At 35.7% G+C, this 24,282-nt stretch overlaps 1 protein-coding gene across 10 annotated transcripts in view; it reads left to right on the plus strand.

Moving 5' to 3' along the window:
* The window catches only part of PTPRM (protein tyrosine phosphatase, receptor type M), a 422,377-nt gene that overhangs the window by 226,112 nt on the left and 171,983 nt on the right, over window positions 1–24,282 (plus strand). For 6 of the 10 annotated variants that reach the window (XM_027676337.1, XM_027676347.1, XM_027676366.1 and 3 more), the window contains exons 12-14: window positions 13,687–13,960; window positions 15,092–15,128; window positions 20,281–20,355. In XM_027676337.1, coding sequence (XP_027532138.1) covers window positions 13,687–13,960; window positions 15,092–15,128; window positions 20,281–20,355 — 386 coding nt within the window. The remainder of the gene's footprint in view (window positions 1–13,686; window positions 13,961–15,091; window positions 15,129–20,280; window positions 20,356–24,282) is intronic. The other 4 variants (XM_027676384.1, XM_027676393.1, XM_027676412.1 and 1 more) reach the window with 1 other exon arrangement.

A 24,282-nucleotide genomic window follows, 5' to 3' on the forward strand; every position in this document is an offset into this window, starting at 1 on the left:
TATCTTGTACTTATGAACTTATCATTTTTCTGTGTTCTTTTTAAAAAGACATTAAGCAAAGAACATAAAGCTGATTAAGAAGCTTTGAAATGGTCTTTGGATTGTTCCAAGTATCATAAATGTAAATTTATTGAAAGTCTGTTTTCTGGCTTGATACCAAAATATATTGCCACAGTTTCAGCAACATTTGTTGAAATAGAAAACATTGTTAACAGAGAGCATGGTTCTTCAGACAATGAAAATCTTATTTTATGATCTAATGGCACGTTTTAGCCTGCAGTAATAGATAAGATGGCTCAGTTCTTATGATTCACTACTGTGCATGTGATTTCAAGGTCATATTATTTGATTTGGACCAACTTTGGCTCACAGTTATGTTTGTTTACAATCTGGTCTCATTCTGTTAAGTCTTTGGTAATGCATCTGAATTCACACTCAGGTAAATCGAACAGATGAACCAAAATGTATCTTTTAAGAAGTCTTAAAATAATTTATATTCCACTGCCGGCATTTTTTGAAAAACAAACAAACCAAAAAAAGGCTTTCGAAGATGGTAGAACCACTTCTGCTACAGTTTGGTGCAGAGAAACTGCCAGTGTGACTGAAACGAAGACTCTTGGAATATACTGCTAATTCTTGTCATCATGTAAGGTGATCATTTTGCATACCATGTATGATATCTAACCTTTAATTACAATTGATGTTTCCTTGTGCTTGTTACAAATTTCTAATTACTGAATTGCAATGACATCGAAGAAAAAATGCTCAGATAAGGAAATCTTTAAATTAGTTAAGTCAAAAAAATCAGCAGCAAAAATCTTTCATCTTGACCTAATTTGCTTGAATTTCTATGCCTGATGTGAAGATGAATAACAGGTGGCCTTTTAGGGAGCACTCAGCTTGAGTCTAATGTTCTAGTTGTTCTTTTATTATCCCAAACTTCTATAACTAAAGGATTTTTTTCACTTTACCCTTTGTTCACAATATGGGACTGTAATTGAGTTCATATTTCTTGCCCAACCTTTCAGGTGTAATTAATATTTTATTATATCAGATTTTATCACTAAATAGCCTAGCAGCAGGGTATTGAGCCACACACACGCTCCCACACACGCGTGCACACACAGAAGCGATAGTGACTTATTGATGCCAAGCAAGTTCCATGTAATGAGTTGTGGTTGAGAGAATACAAAATACGTGCATGGCACCCAGCTAATATTTCAAAGCAATTTAGAGCTGATCCTATTTTGATCAAGCCAGGACAAAGAGAAATTAAAGTTACAAGACTGAAATGCTCAGTGCTGTGTTATTGTATCAGACATGTGGTATCTAACAAAAATGGTCTGTGCAAGACCAGCTATTAGCTGTTTTTATTATTGTATTTCATGAGCAAGACCAGTTTAGGTCATATGCTTTTTGTACTAAGAGTTACACACTGTTCCCTGAGCTGTACTAAGCACAAACACCTCCACAGCATGGCAGATGTAAAAATGAGAGCATTTAAGTTGATTTGCTATTTGTTCTTTAAACTGGAATAAACCTAAATGCTTTCCTTTCACTGCACTGTGTACTGAGGTGGGGTGGGAGTGGGAGAGTTGTTACTCTAAGCTATTCTGATGGAAATAAGGTGTTTTTAATAAAAATTTTGAAAGATGGAGGAAGACTTATCATATAAATAACTATAAACAAGATTGGAGAGAAATGTTTCATAAACCTAGATAACTTTGATGATTGGTGGTTTTCATTATAAAAGCTTCCCACATAATTTGTGACTAGCTGGCATTCCTGTTCTCGACAGGATTTTACAGAAGTTTTCCTCCCCCTCTCCCTCTCTCCTTTTTTTCCTCTGCTTCCTTTTCTCTCCCCACCTTCCTCTCACCCTCTTCCTCCTTCCCTCACTGTTTTGCATAGATGGTTGCTGAAAAAAGTACTCAAATTAAGACAGATCACCAGCAGGGTAGTGTAGAAGAAACCCTATACTTGAAGTGGTTTATTAATTCTTTGATATCAGCAGAAATAACCTCTTGAAATCTACAACTGAAACTTTTTTTTTTAATAATTTTTATTTGTTTGTACCCAACAAAGCCGCTTAGGAAATGAGTGGGCCCCTCTTAGCGGAGGGAGAGCTCTATTGCAGAGATGAAGAGGAGCAAAGACTCTTCAGATGGTCAGGAGAGGAATTGCAGTGTGTTTCTGGTTACAGAAAACCCATAATCTTGCAGTGGTGGAAGGATGGCCTAGAAGATACAGCACTGGGGCTCGATGCAGATGGGAGCACAATTTTATTTCTGGTGCAGATAGGGACAGTCTGTGTAGCTTTCTGCAAATTAATATATCATGCTCTCTCCATTCCTATCTCTGAAGTTAAAATAAATGCAAATAGCCTTTTCCTCTTTAAAGAAAAAGAGGAAAACATATCTATGTATGATTGTGACCAACTTCTCAATGGTGAGGAGTGCCGTAATAAGCAGCTATCTGTATAGATAGCTCTCTGAAGACAATTTTTTTCTTAATTCAGTTTTTCCATGTTGACCACTGGAAGATCTCAGAATAGTGGCTTTGTGGCCTATTTTGTGGAATTAGTATCCTCACAATCTGTCCGTGGTTTGCATTCATTTTAAAGCCATGTTGTGAGCAGACTACAAAGTAAGTAGGAGGCATCCCTATTTTATGCTTCTCTGTAGTGAAGTCAGTCTCAAATCCCTGGAGAATCTGAAGCTTTAGGTTAGTTCAGTTTAGACCAGCATCATTTAAGTTAGTGATATTGCTGCTTGGGTTTAAATTAAGAGCATAAAGCCTTGTGGAGTAAGATCAATAGTATCTGCTGCCTAGAGGGACTGAGTCCTTACTCAGTAGGAATAAAACTTTTCACTGGTAAAATGAAGAAAGGGAGTGCTGCTTCACTTGTATGTGCTATATTGCATATCTAGGAGCAGAATTAAACTTTCTGGAACATAACTAAGTTAAAGTTTACACCTGATTCCTGGTTTCCTAAGAAAGAAAGTCTTAAGTATCGCCCTGTTCAGCTGCCTGTATGTTCCTTCCTTCCTTTATTAACATTGGACCTCTTAGAAATTTTCAAGCACATATGAAATAGTTGAATGTTGCGTAAATAGTAAGTTTCTCACATATTTTGGAATCTCTATGAAAGACCCAGATTAGCATCTGAAGGATAGGCTGTGTTAGTTAGTTAGTTCAGTTCATTTGGTCCCCCTGTAGAGAGCTACAATTCACATACCAGCAAGCCTGTATGTAGCCCAGAAACAGCCACAGCATGTGGTGCCTCTTTTCCAGCGAGTTTTTGGGAGATACTAAAAGGAGCTGAGCGTACTGAGGGTGGGAGCTGAGTATCACAGATGACGTGTGGAATATAAAATGGGATTACGGCATGTTCTTGGGTACACATTCTGAACTTCTTGCTGTAAAGCTTGTAGCGTCTTAGTCTATTTATAAGGCTTTGAAGCATCTTCTGTTTCAAATGGTGTTTAAAAAACCCAGTACATGATCCATATAAGTGGGATGTTGTCCCATATACATGAAAGAGTTGTCAGCAGAGACATTTTATGTTTGCCAAAAATATAATGGTGGCATACCTATCGGAAAGACTGTAAGCTCATGTTTACCAGATTTATTTATGGAAGAAGCCAAATATCAGTTGATAGTACAATTAAAAAAAATACTGAATAGATCATAGTGAGTGCAAAGAGATCTTGTAGCAGTCATTCTTGGATAACAATGCCAGTCTTAAAAAAGTATATAACATGATTTCACAACCATATTATGAAATAAAGTAATTTAATAAATTATGCACAATTTGTTTGTAAAAGATGTTTTATTTTGTAATATTGCTGTGAAATCAAGCACCTTCTACAAGTATGTTGCATGTAATTTATAAAAAACAACTGACTGTATGTTGTTTAAAAATGCTTTGTTTAAAGTGTAACTTTGTTAGATAGACTTCGTTTTTATTTTATCTTACCTACTATTACTTTTTATTTCACTTCTTGATTAGCAAACATGATGGTACATGTCCAGCTGTTTTCAGTACATTATGTGTTCTTTTATTTTCCTTTTATTTTCTTCTCTTCTCTACATTCCTACCTTGCGTGGTCTTTCGTATTCTTGAATGTTTCAATCGTTTTCTAGTTCTGTTTGCTCAATTTTTTTCTCTTTTCAGATGCACAGTTACTTACTGCAAACTAAAACTGTGTCCTTACAATTCCTTCATTGTTAACATTTCTTTTTTTTTCTGAAACAAGTAAACAAACAAAACAAAACAAAAAACTCAACCAAAAAACACTGCCAAATCTCTAGTGCCTTTCTTAGCTTGTCACCTGCAGTCTGTATTTAGTAGACCACACTGATACAGTATGGAGCACACTGGGGAAGATCTGTAGTCAAAGATGTCTTTTGCTTGTCTAGATAACACACAATTAATACCTGAAAGAATTTATGAATATAGAACCAAATGCTCTCTCGTATTATATTACTGACATCTCTAGAAAGCTTCTTTGAACTCAGTGTGAAACAGTACTATTATAAGTTGGTTTAATTTTGTTTTCATTTTTTACTCACTTTGTTCCATGCAGGTCTACAGAGTATTTACAAAAATTTTATATTTTCTTGACATTTTTGAGTTTGACGAAAATAGAACCAAATACATAAATTAATAATATTAAGTATGGAGACCAGAAGCCACAGAGAAGTTAAAAATATTCAGAAAAAGTATGTATCTGATCATAGGGGTTTTTTGTGGCCTGCAATATTTTAAAACAATTATTTTTTCAGCAGAAGAAACAATAATTAAAAACCTTCAAAATGACAAAGGGATGTATATGATTACCTTTATAGAAAAAAAAGAGAGAACTATGTAGTTATTTCTAAATACGCAGAATTGCTAATACATTGTGTCTCATCGAATTGATCATATCACTATAGAGTAGTACTCAATCCCTTGGAAAGTAAGTGTTCAGGATTAAGGAAATTCAGGTGTAGAAGTGTGTTTAACAGTTGTGAAGACATAGTTGCATGTTTGTCATCCTGTTTGTGGCAATTATGGCAGTCACTTAACACTTGTAGTAGGCCAGTGTGGTAATATCACTCCCAAGGCTTAGCTGGGCACTGGTATTTAAAGAAGTAGAAATAATTAACCATGGGGCTATATAACCAGGGAGAAAAAAAAATACGATTTCTTCAATATTTATCAAGGATTAGAGGGGTTGGGAGTGTTGAGAGAACAGTTTTGATGCCCTTGCCAGTTCACAAATCTCAGTTAACAACAGAGTAACCTCTTGTGTTACAGTTACTGTTGGCATTATGTTTAACCACCACTTATATATGTGTTGGGCAAATGGTTCTTATAAATTTTAATATGCTGTTTAAGTAATAAATTAATACTTCTTTTGAATAAGGGTAAGTTAGCAAATGTATTGAATTTATTGATTTTTTGCAAAGGACTGGCCAGAGTTAAAACTGCAGTCCATCAGTACACTATATAAAACAGAATACAGATTATCTACTACTACTTACATGTTGGAAATCTTTTATTGTCCTGCTAAATGGCAAACTATCACAAGCTGAAATCTTTAAAAGGCTTTTTTACTCTCTTTCTCCTTCTCTGGCTCACTTACTAACAAAACAAAACTGTATTTTGAATTGTCATTTGTATAAACTGAATCTAAAGGCGGAAACATTTCAGAAACATTTTGTGAATGGTGTGCGGTTGTCTGCAATTACAAGGCTCTGCCTCTGACCACTGGAAAGTGGAAGGACTGTGCATCGTTGTCTCCTTTTCCTTGCGGTTTTTCTTCTAAGAATTTTTGGATCCAAGGCTCTGATGTGTCCCTTAATTCCTAGAGTCAAGATTTGCATTAAGAGAAATTTATCAGTTCTTCTCTGTTTGGAAAAAGCATTTGAATCTATGATGAACTTATAGTGGGTGTTGAATTACCACTTTTAGACCCTATTTGATTCTTCTACAATTAAGATATTATGTAGCAAATGTTTTTTGTCTCAAGGGAACTGAACCTGGTTTTGTATCCTCCCCTAGTAACTGTCCTTGGAGAAAAGAACAAGCGTAATATCTTTATCTTCCAGTGAAATAATGCTTCCCATTTGAAAAATTGTTCAGGATTTCCTGTATAAATCTATAGGAATGGTAAGGAGAAGTTTGCTTGGCTGTGTTTTTCCCAGAAAATCCCCTTTGTAAATACTGACTTTTAAGTTTTTGAGACTGTCCATACAAAAGAGTTGGGCAGTCACAGAGCAGCTTGGGACTCTTACATTAAAAACAAGATACTGTTCCCCAATGGACTTGGGTCTGTGAAGATAAAGCTTATTACAACACCTGAGAGTTTACATTTGGCAGTACCTCTAGGGACTGAACCTAAGCTGTCTTATCTCCTCCTTTACAGCTGTTTAAGTATTTCTGCTTTGATTGATCTGAGAAATAGGGCTTCTTGCATGACAATGGAGGTGCTGTATAATACTAGTCTCTCTTGTGTTCACTCCAGATCTGATTCAGAAAAATTTCTTCACTTTGACTTTTCCGCATGGGCTGGAAATTTCAGATGCCAGTAATAGTGTTTCCTTAGAATAAAGACAGACCCTGCCTTGGAGAATCTAACCAGACTTATCTCTTGACCTGCAAAGCTAGTAAATAAAGCCAGGTGTGGAAGTAGAATCATTCCATTCAAGTTTCAACAAGCTGCTAGCACAAAGTATTTTATTTACTTAGTCCCTTTCCTACATTTGTGAAGCAACAACTGTCCTGCAGAGTTAGAAACCTGCCAAAGATTGTGGAGCTTCTGTTTACATAAAACCTCCTGGCACCAAGTAAAGATGCAAACAAAAAGTTAAAAGCATTTAAGACTCCCTTCACTCACACAAAGAAATAGGCAGTACACTTCTAAACCCCAGTATGTCAAGTGCTTAAATGTGAACAGTTGGACAAATTTTGATTACTTCTGTGTTGTGCTAATATTATTTACAGCATAGCCTAGTTCCCTTTTTTCCCCCTTTATAAATTGCATAGTAATATATTACTTTAACAGTGCTTATATTGTTGTTGTCCTCGGTATAGCAGCATTAATTTGGAGGTTTTGTTTGGTCTGCTTGGTTTTCTTTACTGTAAGTTCTGTATTTTCATTTCTGAACATTATGTTCCTACAAGGGACTTTTTTTTTAAGCTTCTTCACTTTTTTATCATTTTCGCAGTTATAGTGTGCAGTGCTGTATTTTGCAAAAAGCCCAGAATATCTCTGATCTCCCAGATAAAATGTTCCTGAAATAGAGGGAGCTACATTGATCAGTGTTCTCCATCATTAGTAGGCATACTCACTTGTCCTCCTGCTGATAAAAAACTCCCTGGTCCTACTTCTGGTCCACAGCTGAACAGCGTGTGCTTCCCTCTCTGATAAAATATGCAAAATTCTGCAGTGGCCATAGGGACAGGGCACCCATTCAGCTGGTTCTCTGGCTTCGCATCTGTACTGGAAATGACTGTACACAGAGTATATTTAATTCACTATGTATTAGGTGTTGCTAGAACTCCTGACCACTGGAAAAGCCTATGTAGCTGTGATAGTGAGACACCTGATAAATCAGGGATTGTTTATCACTTTTATTTAATGCCACCTATAATAAATACACAGACTCTTGCACAGTAGGAGGAGAGTTAATGGCAATTTCTTGTAGCCTTCTTCTATTTGTCTGCTAACTGTAAATTATTAATATCTGTCCTTTAAAGAGTAATTTCCCTCTTCCATTTCAAGATGTGATTTACATATAATTTCTAGTACTGTAAAATTGTAAGTTATAGGATGAATTACAAGAATCTAGTGCAATATAAGGGCAGGAAGAAGCAGATCAAAATCTCCAATCTTAATTCATATAAATATGTTACAACTGTCTCAGAGACAACTGATGACAGAGATGAAGTTATGTTGCATATTATATAGAAAAAAATTTCTGAAGACTATATTCTTTTCCAGAAGCAATGTTAGGTAATAAACCCGCATCACACTTGATGAGCAAAGATGTATGAAGCTTTAGAAGCAAAACATTGACAAAACAATATATATTTAAAAAGAACTTATGTCTTAAATGGCAGTACCATAGATGAATTTTCAGGGTCTACAGAAGTATTGCTGAAACTGTGGGGACCCTGTAGACTGTTATAGTTTGAGCAATTATGGACATAAACTTGAGATAACAGGGTGGGGTTGGGTTTTTTAATTTTGCCTTTTACTGGAACTAGTATTTTAGTAGAAGAATGCAGTAAAGTGATTCTAGCATACAGATAAATAGGATTATGAGAATGAGTAACTGAAATAATGGTCAAGTTGTAGATTAAAGGTCATTCTATTGTTTGAATCTCTTAGCATAAAACAAAACAAGCATGCAAGTCAAGATACAGAAATAAATCTATAAAAAGTACAAGTTATGTATATTTATAATAAAGCATGAGAATAAGAAGATACTTACTACAATGAGCAGAAAACTTCAAATTAGGCTCAAGTGTCACCATAACAGTCTGCAAAACAGTTTACACAGCTGATCAGGGCACTCTTAGTGGAGCTTAAGAGCTTTGCAGGCTTTGTACATTTCCTAGGGAAAAAACCCACCTTTTTTCAAGGAAAATAAGAGAGAAGGTCTTGAGAAGTTTTTAGTTTTGAACAGTTGAAGCAAGCCAGAGGGAATAAGAAAGTTTCCTATTCTCATTTTATAGCTAGAGATCTGAGCCCCAAAATATTGAATTGACTGGCCTAGGATCACACACAGCAGTTGTTTTAAGATTAGTAAATAACTTCAGAACGTCTTAGCCTATATTTAGTTCTTTCTGTAAAAGGAATTTTAAAAAATTCTTTATTGCTTCAGTTGTGTGAAGCATCAAGACTGTTTTAGAGAGACAAAATTGGACTGACATTTCAATAATAAAATAATCAAGGTTGTTTTCCCTTTGTTTATGATTTGGAATTATTTTGGTGGAGGTATAATTATAGATTCCTAAATTTCAAGTAATAAATGCATAGATTGTACATGTTAAGGACTCCTGTATGAAGAATCCTGAAGTCCATGCTAGTATCCAGTGGTTCCTCCTTGGAAAGTTATTTTGTAACTTTGAATGAGACTTTGATTAATTCAAATTTGATTTACTGCATTCCAGTAACATGGAATAATTTCCGGATTCAGGAAGTTACTAAAATCCATCCTTTTGTGTACTTCAGAATAGATATATGCTTAAATCTTCTTTTAAATTTTTTGAATGGTTTGGTTCATTTGTCTAAATATTCTGAGCATCTTTTATTACTGTGTTAACATGTTTTCTTCTTTCATGTCACTTTTTTAACTCTGAAAAAAATTAGTATATTTATCAAACATTGGCATACCATTTCAATTTAAGCAATCCAATTTTAATAAGTATCTTAGAAGCCTGCTATGTCTAATTTCTAACAAAACTTAAAGCTATTATAGTCAGATCTGTATCTCTGCATAATCATTTACATTTGGAACTAGTTTGGAATTCTTAAAATAAAAAGTAACTTAAATATTATGTAATTTTTTTTCCTTTTCCCATACATCCATTTTAATCCTCAAATTTGAGATATTTGAATCCTAGGTTAAAAATAATTCCCATATGTTCCCTTCTCAAAGCAACAGTAAATTTCAGTCTCTATAAAAATAGAAATTGTATTTAATTTCCAAGGCATGAAAATTCTGTAGTAGAACTGCATAATGTGAATTATACTTAAATTACATTTCTTTCTTTCAGAAAGATCAGTCTAAATTCTACCAATAGCTGATATGCTTCTGGCACCTTTCACTACACTGTAGCGTTTCTTTTTTGGATTACAGATAGGAAAACATTATTCTCTGAATTGCAGAGGTGTGGAAAAGGAATAATGCAACTTCAAACAAGCAGGAAATCTGACTAATACCTAAGAGGAATAATAGAATCTTGGTGCAGTGCTAGCTCAATTCACTAAGTTTGAACCCTTTTCAGAGGATGCAGTTCAGCTGCTACACATTAAAGAAAGCAATGTAATAGTAAGAATTATAAAAAGCTTTTGGATTATAATTGTAATTGGGGTAATTTTTAAAAATTCATTAGCAAGATGATCTCATTTTTACAAATGTAAAAAGTATCACTCATGAAATTCTGTCAGGTTTCCATTGACCCAGGTGCTCATAATGTGTTCATTTACATGAGGGAAACAGCAGTGTGTGGAAATTGGCCAGCAGACAGGATTTAGTTATTTTTCATTAGCACTTGGACTTTGATGAAGGGGAACAGAAAAGAGCTGTTTGACCTTTCAGTGCTTAAATTATTAAAGAGCAAATAGATTTGAGGTCTAGATGCTTGCGAATCTAATTTGTCTGTGGAGTAAGGATTAAAAGACATTTTGAGTTTGAAATTGCTCCATTCAACTTACTTCTTTCTTTAAAGTATCTGAGAATGAATAGATGGCAGGCGTTTAAAATGTATACAAAGAGTAGTGCATGTAGTATAACTAAACACAGATTTCCCACAGGAAAAGGAGCATTTTAATGACATATTTGTTTCTAAAGTATCTACAATCTTTAGCTTTATTCACTGAGTGAAAAATGAATAGAATCCTCGTTGCAACCAGTACTGAAACAGATCATATTGCCTCATCTGGTCTGAGGTCCCTTTTGTATTCAATCCTGCTGCAATAGAAAGGTAATAGTACTGTCCTAAGGTGGCAGCCAGGTAACTTAGCTTACTATCCATCATGCTTTAGTGAAACTGAGGGATTCTTATATTTGCTGCAGTATTAGGCAAGTGTATCCAACTTCACTGCCTTGCAAGAATAGGTGTTTACATCACCTTCTACTTTTTTTTTCCAATAGTCCATTTAAATTCTCAATTGGTATTTATTGTAGATTCACTGTAAATTAGTAGTTAGAGGAGGCAACATGCTGCCTTCAAAGTAGCTTGGAATCCCAGTTCTAAGCAGCTGTTTTGTTCTAGAAAATTAATTTCTAAAATCATGTCAAATATTGATTTGGAAGAGAAAAACAAGATTGTAATATAGATATTTCATGGCTAGTTTTTTTTACAAATCAGTTCTCACAGGATCAAAGAAAGGTTGCTGTGTGTTGACTTTCATTTACTACTCAACATGGAATTAATCAACTAATGAAAATCTTTCTGCTTGTTATGAAGAATTCATTGCACAGAGCTGCAAAATGTACAGATAGTGGCCTTCAAGTGGACCCTCAAGACATTTCTCTGTCTCCCAGGCTGTACTAAATTTATGCATTGTTAGATTTCTGAATGGGATGCAGTATCAGATTTAAACATTTAAGTTTAGGTGCCCACTTACAGATATCTACATGTGAGCTGAGCATTTAGTTATTATAGTCAGTGGAGCCTGGGAAGCAATTAAGTTGACCTAAAAGTAGACACCTTCTGCCTACTCAGTTCTTTAGGATATGTAGATCTGTATATGTGTAGGATCTTCATGAAGGCAGTTAGATTTGAGTGTGTTAACATTAAACTGAAGCTCCACTGTGGTGAAAGTCTACATCAGACAGAAGAAGAGGTATTTAAGCATTCTTAGTGTTAACTTTCTGGGCATTTTTTGTCAGCATAGAAGGCAGCATCTCCTACTGGAGATGCTAGATCTTAAAATCATAGTTAACAGGGGCTGTGACACAGGGTCAGTAAGTCTGGTAAAAAGACAGTGAGATGGAGAGTTTTTCTGCCTGTTTGTGATATTTAACTATGAAGACTCTGCAAACCCAGTATTGTGGTGTCAGAGAATCATAGAATGGTTTGCATTGGAAGGGACCTTTAAAGATCTTCTAGTCTGACCCCCTGGTGTGGGCAGGGACACCTTCCACTAGACCCCATTACTTAAAGTCCCACTGATGGGACATCATTCAAGCACAGCATTATCTAAACATACAAAGGCAGCTCCAGTGTAGGAGCAGTATGTTAGTCTGGTTGGGTGCTCAGTGAGTAAGGCTCGGGAGAGTGCAAGAGCTGGGGAGCTCTATGCCAGCACCCGAAGGAGCTTGAGTCTAGCACTGCCCCAGCAGGTGCAGGAGCTCACTGGTTGTGAGGTGGGTTGGTGACTGCACAAAGTCATCTCTATTTCTAAATGAGGTTTGCCTTCAGAAGGGGAATAGCCATAGCTGTGCAGTGATATGACTAAGCCAATAAGCCCTGTTGGAACAAGACTGAGACAGACATGCAGGGGCTCAGCCCAAGTGTCTCTGTACTTTGGGCAGAGTCTTCTGCTTCAAGCTGCACCAGGGGTGGTTTAGGTTGGACATAGGAAAAAATTCTTCACAGAAGGGGTGATTAGGTATTGGAATGGGCTTCCCAGGGAGGTGGTGGAGTCACCGTCCCTGGAGGTGTTTAAGGAAAGGCTGGACTGTTTAGGAAAAGGCTGGACGTGGCACTCAGTGCCATGGTCTACTTGACATGGTGGTGTTTGATCATAGGTTGGACTCAATGATCTCAGAAGTCTTTTCCAACCTAATTGAGTCTGTGATTCTATAAACATAATCCTCTATGTACAGATGATGGAATGGGAACATGTCAGAAGACTGTGTGGATATTTCATCTTTAAGAAAGTTAACCTACCAGAGATTGTAGCTTTTTCTGAACTATCAACTTCAAAGATCATAAATTGTTATTGGATTTGGATGATGTGCAAAAATGTGGACACATTGCCACTTTAACATCAATTATCTAGACTAACTTGCTTACTGGGATTCAAGATTCCAGGAGACAAATACTGATTAAGAATCACTGGTCCCCAGTGAAGCAATAAAATTGCAAGCCAGTCCTCTTTGGAGACATGGACTTCCCACTTCACAAATTTAAAAGCACTGACTCAGTCTTTTTCAGCAACTGCAAGGGTATAATAATTACAGTTTGCATATACAGCAGAAATTGCAATTTCTTTGTTCCTGCTTCAATGTCCATAGCACCTTTACAGTGGAGAGAGATGGACCATTCTCTATGGGTCCCAGTACAGCGAAGACTGCAAGCGCAAACTGAATTGCTTTGCAGAATACAGAAACACTTAAAAATATGGTTATCTGTAGAAGTGTGTGAAAGTTATTCTCTGAGTGAGAATAACTTTTATCAAAAAGTGTTTTATTCTTGCTCAGCAATAGTCAATATGCTGCTGAAACTTTACTCTGTGTGTGCTTTTATAACTAGTTATAATGTCAACAGTTAAGCAAATGCTATTCCCTGTGTCTTCGTAATTTATTTATTCATTTTTACTTAGTACTAATTTCATTTCATTTAGATAGGATAAAAAGGATAGAGAATGGAATCTATAGCTTTATACTTACTTTGGGGAACAAAATAATACTTAATTCCACATTTTAGCACTAATTAAGCACACGTTTTCTGTACAAGAGTTTGAACAAGAAAATGGTCTGTCATCCATTGTATGAAAAGCTGTGGTGTGTATGGCTAATTTTGTTTTTCCAAAACAAACTGAATTTGTTTGAAAGTATATATCTATTCCAGAAATGTGTACACCTCAATATCAAAATGACACTTTCTTCTTGTGTTCTTTGCTTTTAACAGTTCTCTTTTTTCCATAAATGTTGTATTATGGTTTCAGAATGAGTTGACTGCCCATGTCTTAAAATAACCAGTGTGTTTCTTTTGTTCTTTCCTGTCTACATTCTTAGTGTCTATCAAATAGTTGTTGAAGAAGAACGCCCACGGAGGACCAAAAAGACAACTGAAATCCTCAAGTGCTACCCAGTGCCCATTCATTTCCAGAATGCCTCGCTCTTGAATTCCCAGTACTACTTTGCTGCAGAGTTTCCAGCCAATGGTTTACAAGCTGCTCAACCTTTTACTATTGGTGATAACAAAACCTACAGTGGTTTCTGGAACACTCCTCTTCTTCCTCATAAGAGCTACAGCATCTATTTTCAAGCTGCTAGCAGAGCCAATGGGGTAAGTCTTGTGACAGGCGTGATTTTATTCAGTATTTGTGTGTAAATAAATGATTGGCACCAACTAGCAAGATGCCCAATTTAGTTGCTAATGAGAAAATGAAGTAATCGTGAAATTTAATGCACTGAGTTTAAAAAATAGCAGTTTTCCTAACACAATATTGCTTAATGATTAAAAGTTATAGGAAAGAGGAGGGGAAAACAGCACATTTTGTCAGTAGTGAGCAGGCAAAGTAGTACGTTAACATTCTGTCTTATTATCTAAAAGCTGTCCAGTGACTGTGTTTGACTGGCTTTTTTTCTTCCTTTTTGTTTGTTTTTGGTTTTTTTTGCTTTGAACAGGAGAATGTTGTGATTTTTTTTTAAGTTTAAGCCAAACTTGATTGTGGGTTTTAGCACATCTGTCTTGGCATGTCCAGTCCTATTACCTTAGTTTCTAATGCCTTGAACTCTCATTTTCTCATTTGGTTACCCTGATTGAATTAGAAACCACTTCTTTTGTCCCTTTCTCCAAACAGTAAAAGAAAAAGGGGTAGATGGAACTGAAACGAAAAGTGTGTAAAAAGATCTTCATAGATCATGTTTCATCTGACTAATTCTTCCTGGAATTGTTTTTCATTTCCTGGACAGACCTACCCAGAACCCTTCAACTCTTGATAAGCTTTGGCTGTCTGTGCTGACAACCTGGAAATGTTTTCTGCCAGAAACCATAATGGTCCCTCTTTCACAGTGCACTGACAGTGCAGAAATGTGAAACACCATTGATTATTTTTTCTTTCCAAAATTGTCTCGCATGATGCCTCAAACTATACTATCTGTAAGAAAAAGAAAAATTTCCCAAGTCATTATGTTACCAAAGTTAAAAAGCTGAACACTTGCCTATGCTGTTGTGAATATCTTTCACATATTTTCTACTTTTAGAGGAATCTTAAGTGAAATGTTTATGTACTATACCCAAGCAGTGTTTGTCCATATTATGAACACACTTGGGAGTTACCTAATAAGCAGTTAAATATGTAATGAGGCACATTCTTCTCTGACATTTTATCAGTACTTTTAAGAATAGAATCGTGGATGATTTTTTCTGCTTAGAAACACAAGGTGTGACCTTTTTCCTCTTTATTTGACACAGGAAACCAAAATCGACTGCGTCAGGGTAGCCACAAAAGGTATGTTCATATTATGTCATGTATTCTGTACTTCATCTTGCTGACCTTCTCCTCACATGGTCCTTGCAACCTTCCAGAAGAGTTTATGTTGCTCAAAGGCATCACTAAACCTATTACAGAATTTTCAAAGAATCATTTGCCTTTCTAGCTGGGATTTAGGAAATTTGTTTGTTTGTTTGTTTTAATAATAAATGCGTTACTTATTTTTGAACACAGAGTTTTTAGAATATATTCTGTGGGTTTTTATATGATCTCACAATAAATATTTTGGACTTTAATATACATATATAGTAGAGTTGTAAAGTTACCAATTGCAGAGTGCATACTAGCTGCTTATCTGTCCATGGTGAAAAATTGCCCCTTACTCATAAGCAATTGTGTTATCTTAATTGCTTTATAAAAGAAAAGCAGAGAATACATGTTCTTCATTTTCATAGTACAGATCATCTATATTTATTTGACTGTCAGCACATGATACTACCATTTGTGAAATAAGTTTGTATAACTGGGACAGTGCTAGTTATAGTTTTTATCCCTAAACAAGGAAAGATAAACATAGTGCTGATCTGTTTATCCGTGGGGTCTAGATCTGTCTGTGATTATCTTTGTAGTCTCACCTTTTTAGTACCTCTAGCTGGTGGCAACTTCAAAATCTGAAAGAGAAGTGATGGCATAGTGTCATTATTTGGAGATTGTAATAGAGGAAAAGGGAAGAAAGTGCTGCTGTGAGTAGGAACAGGTAATATCATCTCGCAGTTTGGGCACCTGGCCAAGAGAATGAAACAAAAAATGCTTCCTCCCTATACCACTGTATCATACCACTGTATCTTGCAGGAGATCATGCTTGTCTCACTGACTATCCCTGATGCAACCGATCCCACTATGATTTCCTTTACATGCAGACTCCACAATTCCACCACCACCACTAAGTCTAAATGGGATGGATGAGAATGTCATTAGTTAAAAGTATCAGAAGTGTTAGCATGAAGTTGTTCCTGTTGAAAGGCCGAATCCTCCCTGATGGGACAAATACATTTTCATGCCTCTTTGAACTGATTCCTGTCTTTTTTTCAAGCCAAAGGAAGTAGATGTAATTTTAATTTACCAACTGACTGCTTACTAAAACATAGAAAATACCTGAACTAAAACCCAATATAATATAGATGAGAGATTAATTCCAGATTCAAGTGAAATCCTATGTTGTTATTTTTGAGTACTTTTAGAGATACCAGGAGTGGACTTCATTGCCTCGGAAATCATAATAGGTGATTAGAGGAATGGATTTTAAATTATTTGAAGATTTGTATTCATAATCACTAATGGATGTTCAACTATTCAAATTACTTGACTGACTGAAAATTCTTACTCTCTCATTTGAGAAGCAAGGGTAACTTTGTGGATTGGAATAGCTCCCATAGCAACAAGCTACTTTGAGCTAACCATTCGGCAACGGAGATGTAAGAAATGCAGCTTTTATTTTAAACAGATCTCCCTACATATCTGTTTTAAAAGCATGTTTCATAATCTTTCATAATACATTTACAAAGCCTGTAAAATAATGGGAGAGGTTGTTGTGAGGACTTTGAAACCAGGTCCTTGGTGCAAAACTTTCTTGGGGGGCTTCTGTAAAGCACTGATTTCCCTGCTCATCAACTAAATGTTTATATTATATTTTTAATCTGTATTAATCAGAAAAATTAAATGGAGACCATGACATATTTTAATATGTTATTAATAATACCTGTGTGGACAGATGTTTTCCCTTTAGATCTAACAGAAATACTTAGGAGAAAAGTAGAGTTCTGTGCCCTCTTTGGACTTCCCACATTTGGACTAGAAAAAGATAGTGAAAATCCTTTATGTCTTTGGGTCAGAAGTCACCACACCTGCATTGGAACAAGACAGAAGATTGTCTTCTCCCATTCACCTCTCTTTCTCTCCAATCCCCCCACCCCCCACCCAAACAGCTAAGTGCAGCATTCATATTGTCTGTTACCCAGTAAGCGAAGGCTGCTCTGGTGGCTTTCTGTGTCAGATTTCTTACAGACTTGCACCATTTTCCACCCAGCTTTGTGACTACAGTGTAGCTAGTAGACAGTAAGCTACTTAAGCTCTATGTGCTTGTTATGTCCCTCTATATATGCACTGTAGTGCTTCTTACAAATAAGATTGTGAACGCTCTCCAGTACAACATCTGGTTTTCATATATTAGTAGCATTTCTGAAAGGTTTATATTCTGGGCTTCTCTTATCTTCAGAAGTTCAAGTCTGATGGTTTTTAAAGCTAGAGGAAGTGCTTTAGGCCGTTCATGTATAAAACTGGTGAAATCTTCTTTTAAATGAAGGTCTGATCCTGAAATTATCTAAAGCCTTGTGTAGGCCATTGAAATTAGTAGGTGTGCTCTAAAATTTAATATGAATGTTGAAAGTCTTATGCTTTTAGGCCTTAATCAAGTCAGTTATGTACCTAATTTGGAGCACAAAAGAATAATCTTACTGACTACCTTGCAACTATTCTGTCTTAAAGTAGACATGTAAGTAGACATATCCAGTATTTTACTGGATAAAGGCCTGTGCCATAAAATATGAGCTGCGAAATAAACATGGTAGCGTAGCTAACTGTCTGCTTTTTCTTGAAGTTTTCTGCAATTCCATTCCTGTGGAATTTGATGATTGCACCAAGTGCGTTGGCAGCCCTTCCTGAGATCAAGGTCACCTAAGACAACCTCAGAGCTGCTCCACTGAGCCAGCTGAGATTGGCCAAGCCACCTCGTTGTCGGTACTAAGGATATGTTTGAAGTCTGCCCTCAGGACCAGTATGGCAGTTCAGAACATGTCATGAGCATAGCTGTATCACTTGCTAGCTGTATTTCCTTTAATTATCTCACCTCCAGGTAATAAAGTTGTTGGTGCCCTTAAGACCTTCATAAGATCATTGAGATTCCAGTTTTATCACTGAGTCATGCAGTGTTCATTCAATGGCCCACCACACACTTTTTCTTTTGTTAAAATAAAAATAAATAAGTGTAGTACAGAGATATAGAGTGGTTTTGCCCCAGATCCAGCAGAACTGTTCTGTACCCTGAGTACACTTTTCCCTCAGGTTGATGTCAACAGAAATAATGCATGTGCTTTACTGTGAAGCACATGCTCAACTGGTGGCACTAAACCGTGTTGCTGTTTCAGAGACAAAGTGCACCAGATATCAATTATCATATTGACAGGCTTCTTAGAAGAGTACAGCCTATCTCTAAAAAATTACAGCTTAATTCTACTGGATCAAATGAATGTCTAGATAATACTTTCTCATTCCATCAAGTATATTTTAAGCAATCTCAATTTGTGCCCTTTTAAAAAATGCTCTTGTTTTATGACCATTACATCTTTGCAAATGAAACCTCTGTTAAATGTGTTCTTTTAGAGATCATATAAAAATCCTAATTGCAATGACTGCAAGTGTAATGTAGGATGAGAATATTGGGGTTTGTAGAGCTGAAAGTTCTCCTTCTGCTTCTGCTTAAGTCAAAGGAAGCCTTTGCCACTGACTTGTTAGGAGAAGGATCAGACAGCATATTCTTGTGATGTGGAGTCTCCTGATCTTAGTTTTCGATAGAGAAAGGCTTTTAGAACCTCTGAGACTATTTGGTGTATATACAAATGTGGAGACTGCAGAGTTTCCACTCCCATTATTTTTGACAAGATAATTAAACAAACAAACAAACAAAAATCAGGAAGAGCTTTTTGTAGCAGTGGTAATAAAGGTTGTCATATATTGCTTGAAATATGACTTTCATATACCTACTCTTTTTTCGAGCTAAATGACTGTAAAATCTCAGCAGACAAAGTTAAAAACATTCCAAAACTCCTCCAAGTTTATTAGTATCAACTTTGGGGTGGTTTGTGATTTATATTTCCTGATATGACTTACAACACTGTCTGGATAGAAACATCTTGGTTATCTCCTAGGAATCCAGTTCTCAAGAGGGAGACATCATTGTTCTAATTTTGCAATATTGGAAGCCTTTCATTAATTATGAGAGAGAAAAGGATATTATAATATTTAAATCTAATAGCAACAGTACTCTAGAAGCTACTATCAACACTGCATTTCAGTGTTGCAGAGGGATATTTCAAAATATTATGCAGCAGCAGTTTTGAGTTTAATTGTCTGCAGATGGTAGATGATCTATTTTCCTCACTCGTTGCCACATTTCTAATAGCACCCAGGCTGTTCTATGTAAATGAGTGATCTTTCATATAATTTTGTCCTTAATTTTCCAATATTTTTTCTTTGCATCATTCTCCAGCTGCATCATGTTGGATCTGACCTTTTAATTTTTTTTATATTCCTTAATATATATGTATCACAGTGTGCTTAACCATTTAGAGGCAATCATAGAACTGCTGGAAAATGAACAAATAACAGATTTTATTAGTATGAACCATGGTAATAGTTATCTGTAGCAGACAGTGATTGTTACAGCTCTATCAGAAAAGTCTGAATACTTCAGACACATGAACAGTTCAGGGTTTTCAGCTTTTTCTTGTCTTAGTGGTAAAACTCAGACCTCAGACAATTACATACACACCTAATTAAAAGCTTCCCACCTCTAAGTGGTCATTCTCTGTGTGCTGAACATTAAGTATATGTGTAGTGTGTGTACTTTCTGAATAACAACCCAAGTGGGTATAGGAAAAATTAAACTTAACTAGCTCAAAAATACTTAAGATAAAAATTATGTTAAAAAAATTGTAGGAAAAATGTCGTATTATGAAATAGGAAAATAAAAAGTGAAACTAGTTCAAGTTATCTGGAGAAGTTCATACTAGAGTAATCTGAATGAGCAGTTAGCTTTCACTTAGCAGTGCTATGACTAGCAGACCCAAAGAGTCTCCAGTTTTCTCAAATGCATTATATGTAAATAACGTGCTTTGAGTCCTCTTCCTGAATGAAAGTCACATGCAAAAGCTTATTAATTTGCAGAATAACCAAACTAACAACTGAAGATGGAAACTTATGGGAATTTTTTTGTTTTTATTTGTAAGAAGTTCAGACAATTAACTACTGACCAAGATTCTTCTTGCTGGCATAGCTTCAGTCTGGCTTTTTTTTCCCTCATGCATGCTGACCTGGAAATCTTCCTTTGCCTTAGCTGCGATAATCGTGACTCAGCTTACAACACCATACATTCGCATCGCCCCTGCTGCAGGCGACGACCAACTAACAGGTCAGATGTTCAAGTATAGACAAGTCATCATGCGCATTTTGTCTCATTTTCTTTGGCTCCCTTTCCCTGACAGTTTCTTCTTTCTCTGCTCATAAACAGTTTTCTATGTTAAAAGGTTCTTTTTGTTTACAAATTTTTCCTCAGCTCCATTAAATAAAATGGTTCGCTTGCCACCAAGACTTACACACACATCCCTGTACGTACAACTCCGCTGCATGTGCCCATTGTGTGTATGACCTGTGGAATGTTCCTTTAAGCCTGATGTTGTAAAGAGGTCTAGTCTTGCTCCATCCAGAAATTAAATGACAGTTTGAACATAGATATATATTTGTGTACCTGTTTATTTTTTTTCTGTGTTATTAGATCAAGACACTAGAATTTCTAAATAATTTAGGCTCAAGACTTGCATGTGCAAGTTAGGACAAAGATCTAGTATTAGTGGATTAGGAGTTTTTTCCGTGTGATGTTGGGAAGATCATATTTTCTGGCAACATTTCAATATGGAAGAAATTAAAATAAATAAAATAGATTCCTTTTTAATTATGTCACACATGAGTTCTAGAATTAAAATAAAATAAACTAGCATGTGACATATGAGAATGAACAATACTTAAGGATTTAAAATCTAATTGTCAAAGTAAACTCAGTACGCAAGGGAAACCATTATTAGCCTGTATGTGACTTGAAGGATGATTCAGAATATACCAGGAAGTCTTTGTGAACTTGGGAAAAATATTCATTTTGTCAAAAAATAAACATGCATAAAACTTTTCAGGGATTTGCAAATATGTTCATTTTCAAACAGAAGCCAAGAGCATTAAAAACTCTAGAATCTGAGGTGATTGTAATGAAATGTGTAACGGGAAGTTAGGCCTAGTCCATCAGAATTTAGCATCTGATAAAATAATTGCCTTTTTCAAGAATGTTGGCATAGTTCCTTGGGAAGCACATGTATGTTGCTACCGGGGTGTCTAGGAGATCAGGACGAGTTCAGATGCCTAGCATCTGGATACTGCTGTAGTCAATAACAGGCAGTTAAATGATTCAGCTTAAGATAAGAGGATTAGTGGCATGCCTTCTATAGCTTTTAATTCGGGGGTATGTAGTATAATAACAAAGTTGAGTGTTCCATAATACCTAACTTGCCTTGTCAATCAAGACAGAATTGTTGCATGTATATTTGTATTATGTAATAACATATGAACTAACCAGAATAACATATTTGGATGATGCCAGGAAGTACTAGCTTGCTCTTGTTAAAGCTGCTGTGTCAGAACCTGTGTCCACATACATATCTGTACCTCAATTTTAATTTTTTACTTGACAATTCAAATAAAGCATTGAAGAGACAAGATCTCTTCCATATTCTTGAACTTCAACAAGTTTGATTTCTTCATTATGGGGTTCAGATGAGCTTATATATTTTACCATGTGGAGAATGAAATGTTTTTCTTCTTCCGTTTTGTTGTTTTATTTGTTTCAATGCAAAACTGGGTAGTTATAGGAAACACTGGAGATATACCTCTTCCACAAGAAGGAGATGGCTAGCATAGTTAGCAGTGAGAGATATAGCTAGCATAGGATAGCTGGCAAAGTATTTATTTGGTTGTTTTGGTCACTGATGGCATTGGCAGTCTGTGACTTTTGCTTGCTTTTTATTAAAAATAAGAAAAAAACAGAAGTTCTGCTAGAATCTAATTTTATAGTGAAAAAGAAAGTATCAGATGATACCTGTGAACAGCATTTATGGCTATCCGTGAAATGTATTAGAAAGCCTTTGAAATCCCCATAACTTCCCACCCCGTTCTCATATTTGAAAGACTATATGCTCAAAAGGAAAGAAGCATCTTCCTCCTTTTCCTTTGCCACAACTGCAATAAGGATTGAAGAAACCTCACCCAGCCCATATCGTTGTCCCATGACAGCAACAAGGCAGGCTTTTCAGCTTCAGGGCAGTACAGCAGTAATGGGATCTGCAGTATCCATGAGAAACCCAAAGGTTTTCTAAAAGGAGGTTTACAGAACCTGGACTGCACATGAGGGAGCAGGGAGTGATGCACATTCTCCCCATGTTTTTCTCTTACAAATTCCAAAACTGTGGAAAGGATCTACATGTAAAAGAACTTCTTTATGCAGAAAGGATAGGATTGTTGCTAACTCTAGTTACCACAAGCCCTACAGCTGTAACTGTTAAATAGTGTCACTTAGCATTTTCTGTTCAGTGCCTTTTTCTCATTTCTTTGCTCAGAACCAAAGTAATTACGTTTGAGATCAAGAAATTACTTTTGTCTTTTAGCATTTGAGAAGATACATAACTGGCAGTGGGGAGGTCAAGGTTGGCATTTTCAGGTTTTTTTAGGTGGGAAGTTGATGCTTCTTGCATAATGAAAATTTAAAATCTTGGCTGCATTCCTGAATATCGTTACTAATTTTGAAAGGTCTTCCTCTTCAGAAATATCATGATAATACAGCTCAGCTTTCAAGCCAATTCTACTTGCACTCATTTCCTCCACCCTCATCATCAACTTGTCTCTTAAGGATGCAGTTTATAAACAATGCATTATTAATTTCTGTTTGTCTGTCCTTTCTCTTTCCTTTTTTCATATAAAAATAATATGTCTTCCATTTATAGGATTACCTGCTAGTTGCCCTAAATATCTTGACAGCCACCCATTGCTTCACCAATTGCTACAGCCTTTGCAACCTGTAGCAAATGGAACTTTTCCTTGCAGTTGCACTTAAATACTTACAATGTAGTTGTCCTGGAGTTATAGCATAAGATAACATGCTGTAAAGGCAGCTGTGTGATTTTTACTCTTACAAGCCAAAATAGGGAAATTAGTGTTGTTAGTATTAGTGAATACATTATTATCACCGATTCAATAACTTAGTAACTAAGGAATTCAAATTTGGGGGATAGTGTTTAGCTTTCAGTGTTATCCTTACAAAAAACAACTAACTTGAAATCCACTCAATTGATCCTATCCTCTAACAGGCAGGGAGAATATCAACTGTCAGCCAGGAAAAAATACTGTATACATGAAGCATAATAGTCCTCATGATACTGTCTCCATGTTTTCATAAACAAATATGGTTTAACAGTACAGTTGGAATCCTGTAGAAGGTTATCAAAAAGCTTATCACATACGTATGTCACTGTATGATTTTAACTTTAAAGTTGAATAACGAAACCATGTTTTTGAGAAAGACTGAAGTCATTTGCAGTTTGCTTCACTGTTTCGTAAGAGACACTTCATGTAATAGGTTTAAATTGGCCATATTTGGTATTCACTTGGCCCTCATGTATTTTGTCTGCATTCTGATAAAATAGCATGCTTGGAATTATGATTAGGGTGTTCATTCTTTCACACATTTTCTTAATTGTTGAAATATGTCTGAGCTACTTATATTTAAATTAAAGTTTTTCTATTTGTGATTTAGTGGAGCAACCACTACTGTACTAGATATTATTAAGACTGATTTCTATAGAACGCCCTTTTTACTACCCATTGTTAATTATACATGCAGCTGGAAGAGAGAGTTCTGTATTGTACAATCTTCGTAGATTAAATTCTTGGTACAAATCAGATGCAACAAGATATGTCAGAAGTTTTGTAGAATAACTGATATTTAAGAATTAGGAAGATTTTTTTTTTAACAGATAGTGACAAAAGCTTAAAACTTAAACGATTTTTACACTGCAAACCTTAAGGTCTAAATGAGCAGCATATTTTATAAACATGTTAAAGGCATTGATAAAATAATCCCAGTTGGCTTATTCTCCCTCATGAAGTTAGCAACATAATTAAATATACAGATTTCTTAAGATGTGTGTTCAATATATAGTAAGATTTATTGCTATGTTCTGGGTTGGATTCTGTTCTCAGTCATTTCACTGTAAAAGTGAAACAAATTAACTGAAATAAT

This window comes from Neopelma chrysocephalum, unplaced genomic scaffold, assembly GCF_003984885.1.
Source record: "Neopelma chrysocephalum unplaced genomic scaffold, ASM398488v2 Primary Assembly neopelma1_22, whole genome shotgun sequence".
Taxonomy (NCBI): Eukaryota; Metazoa; Chordata; class Aves; order Passeriformes; family Pipridae; genus Neopelma; species Neopelma chrysocephalum.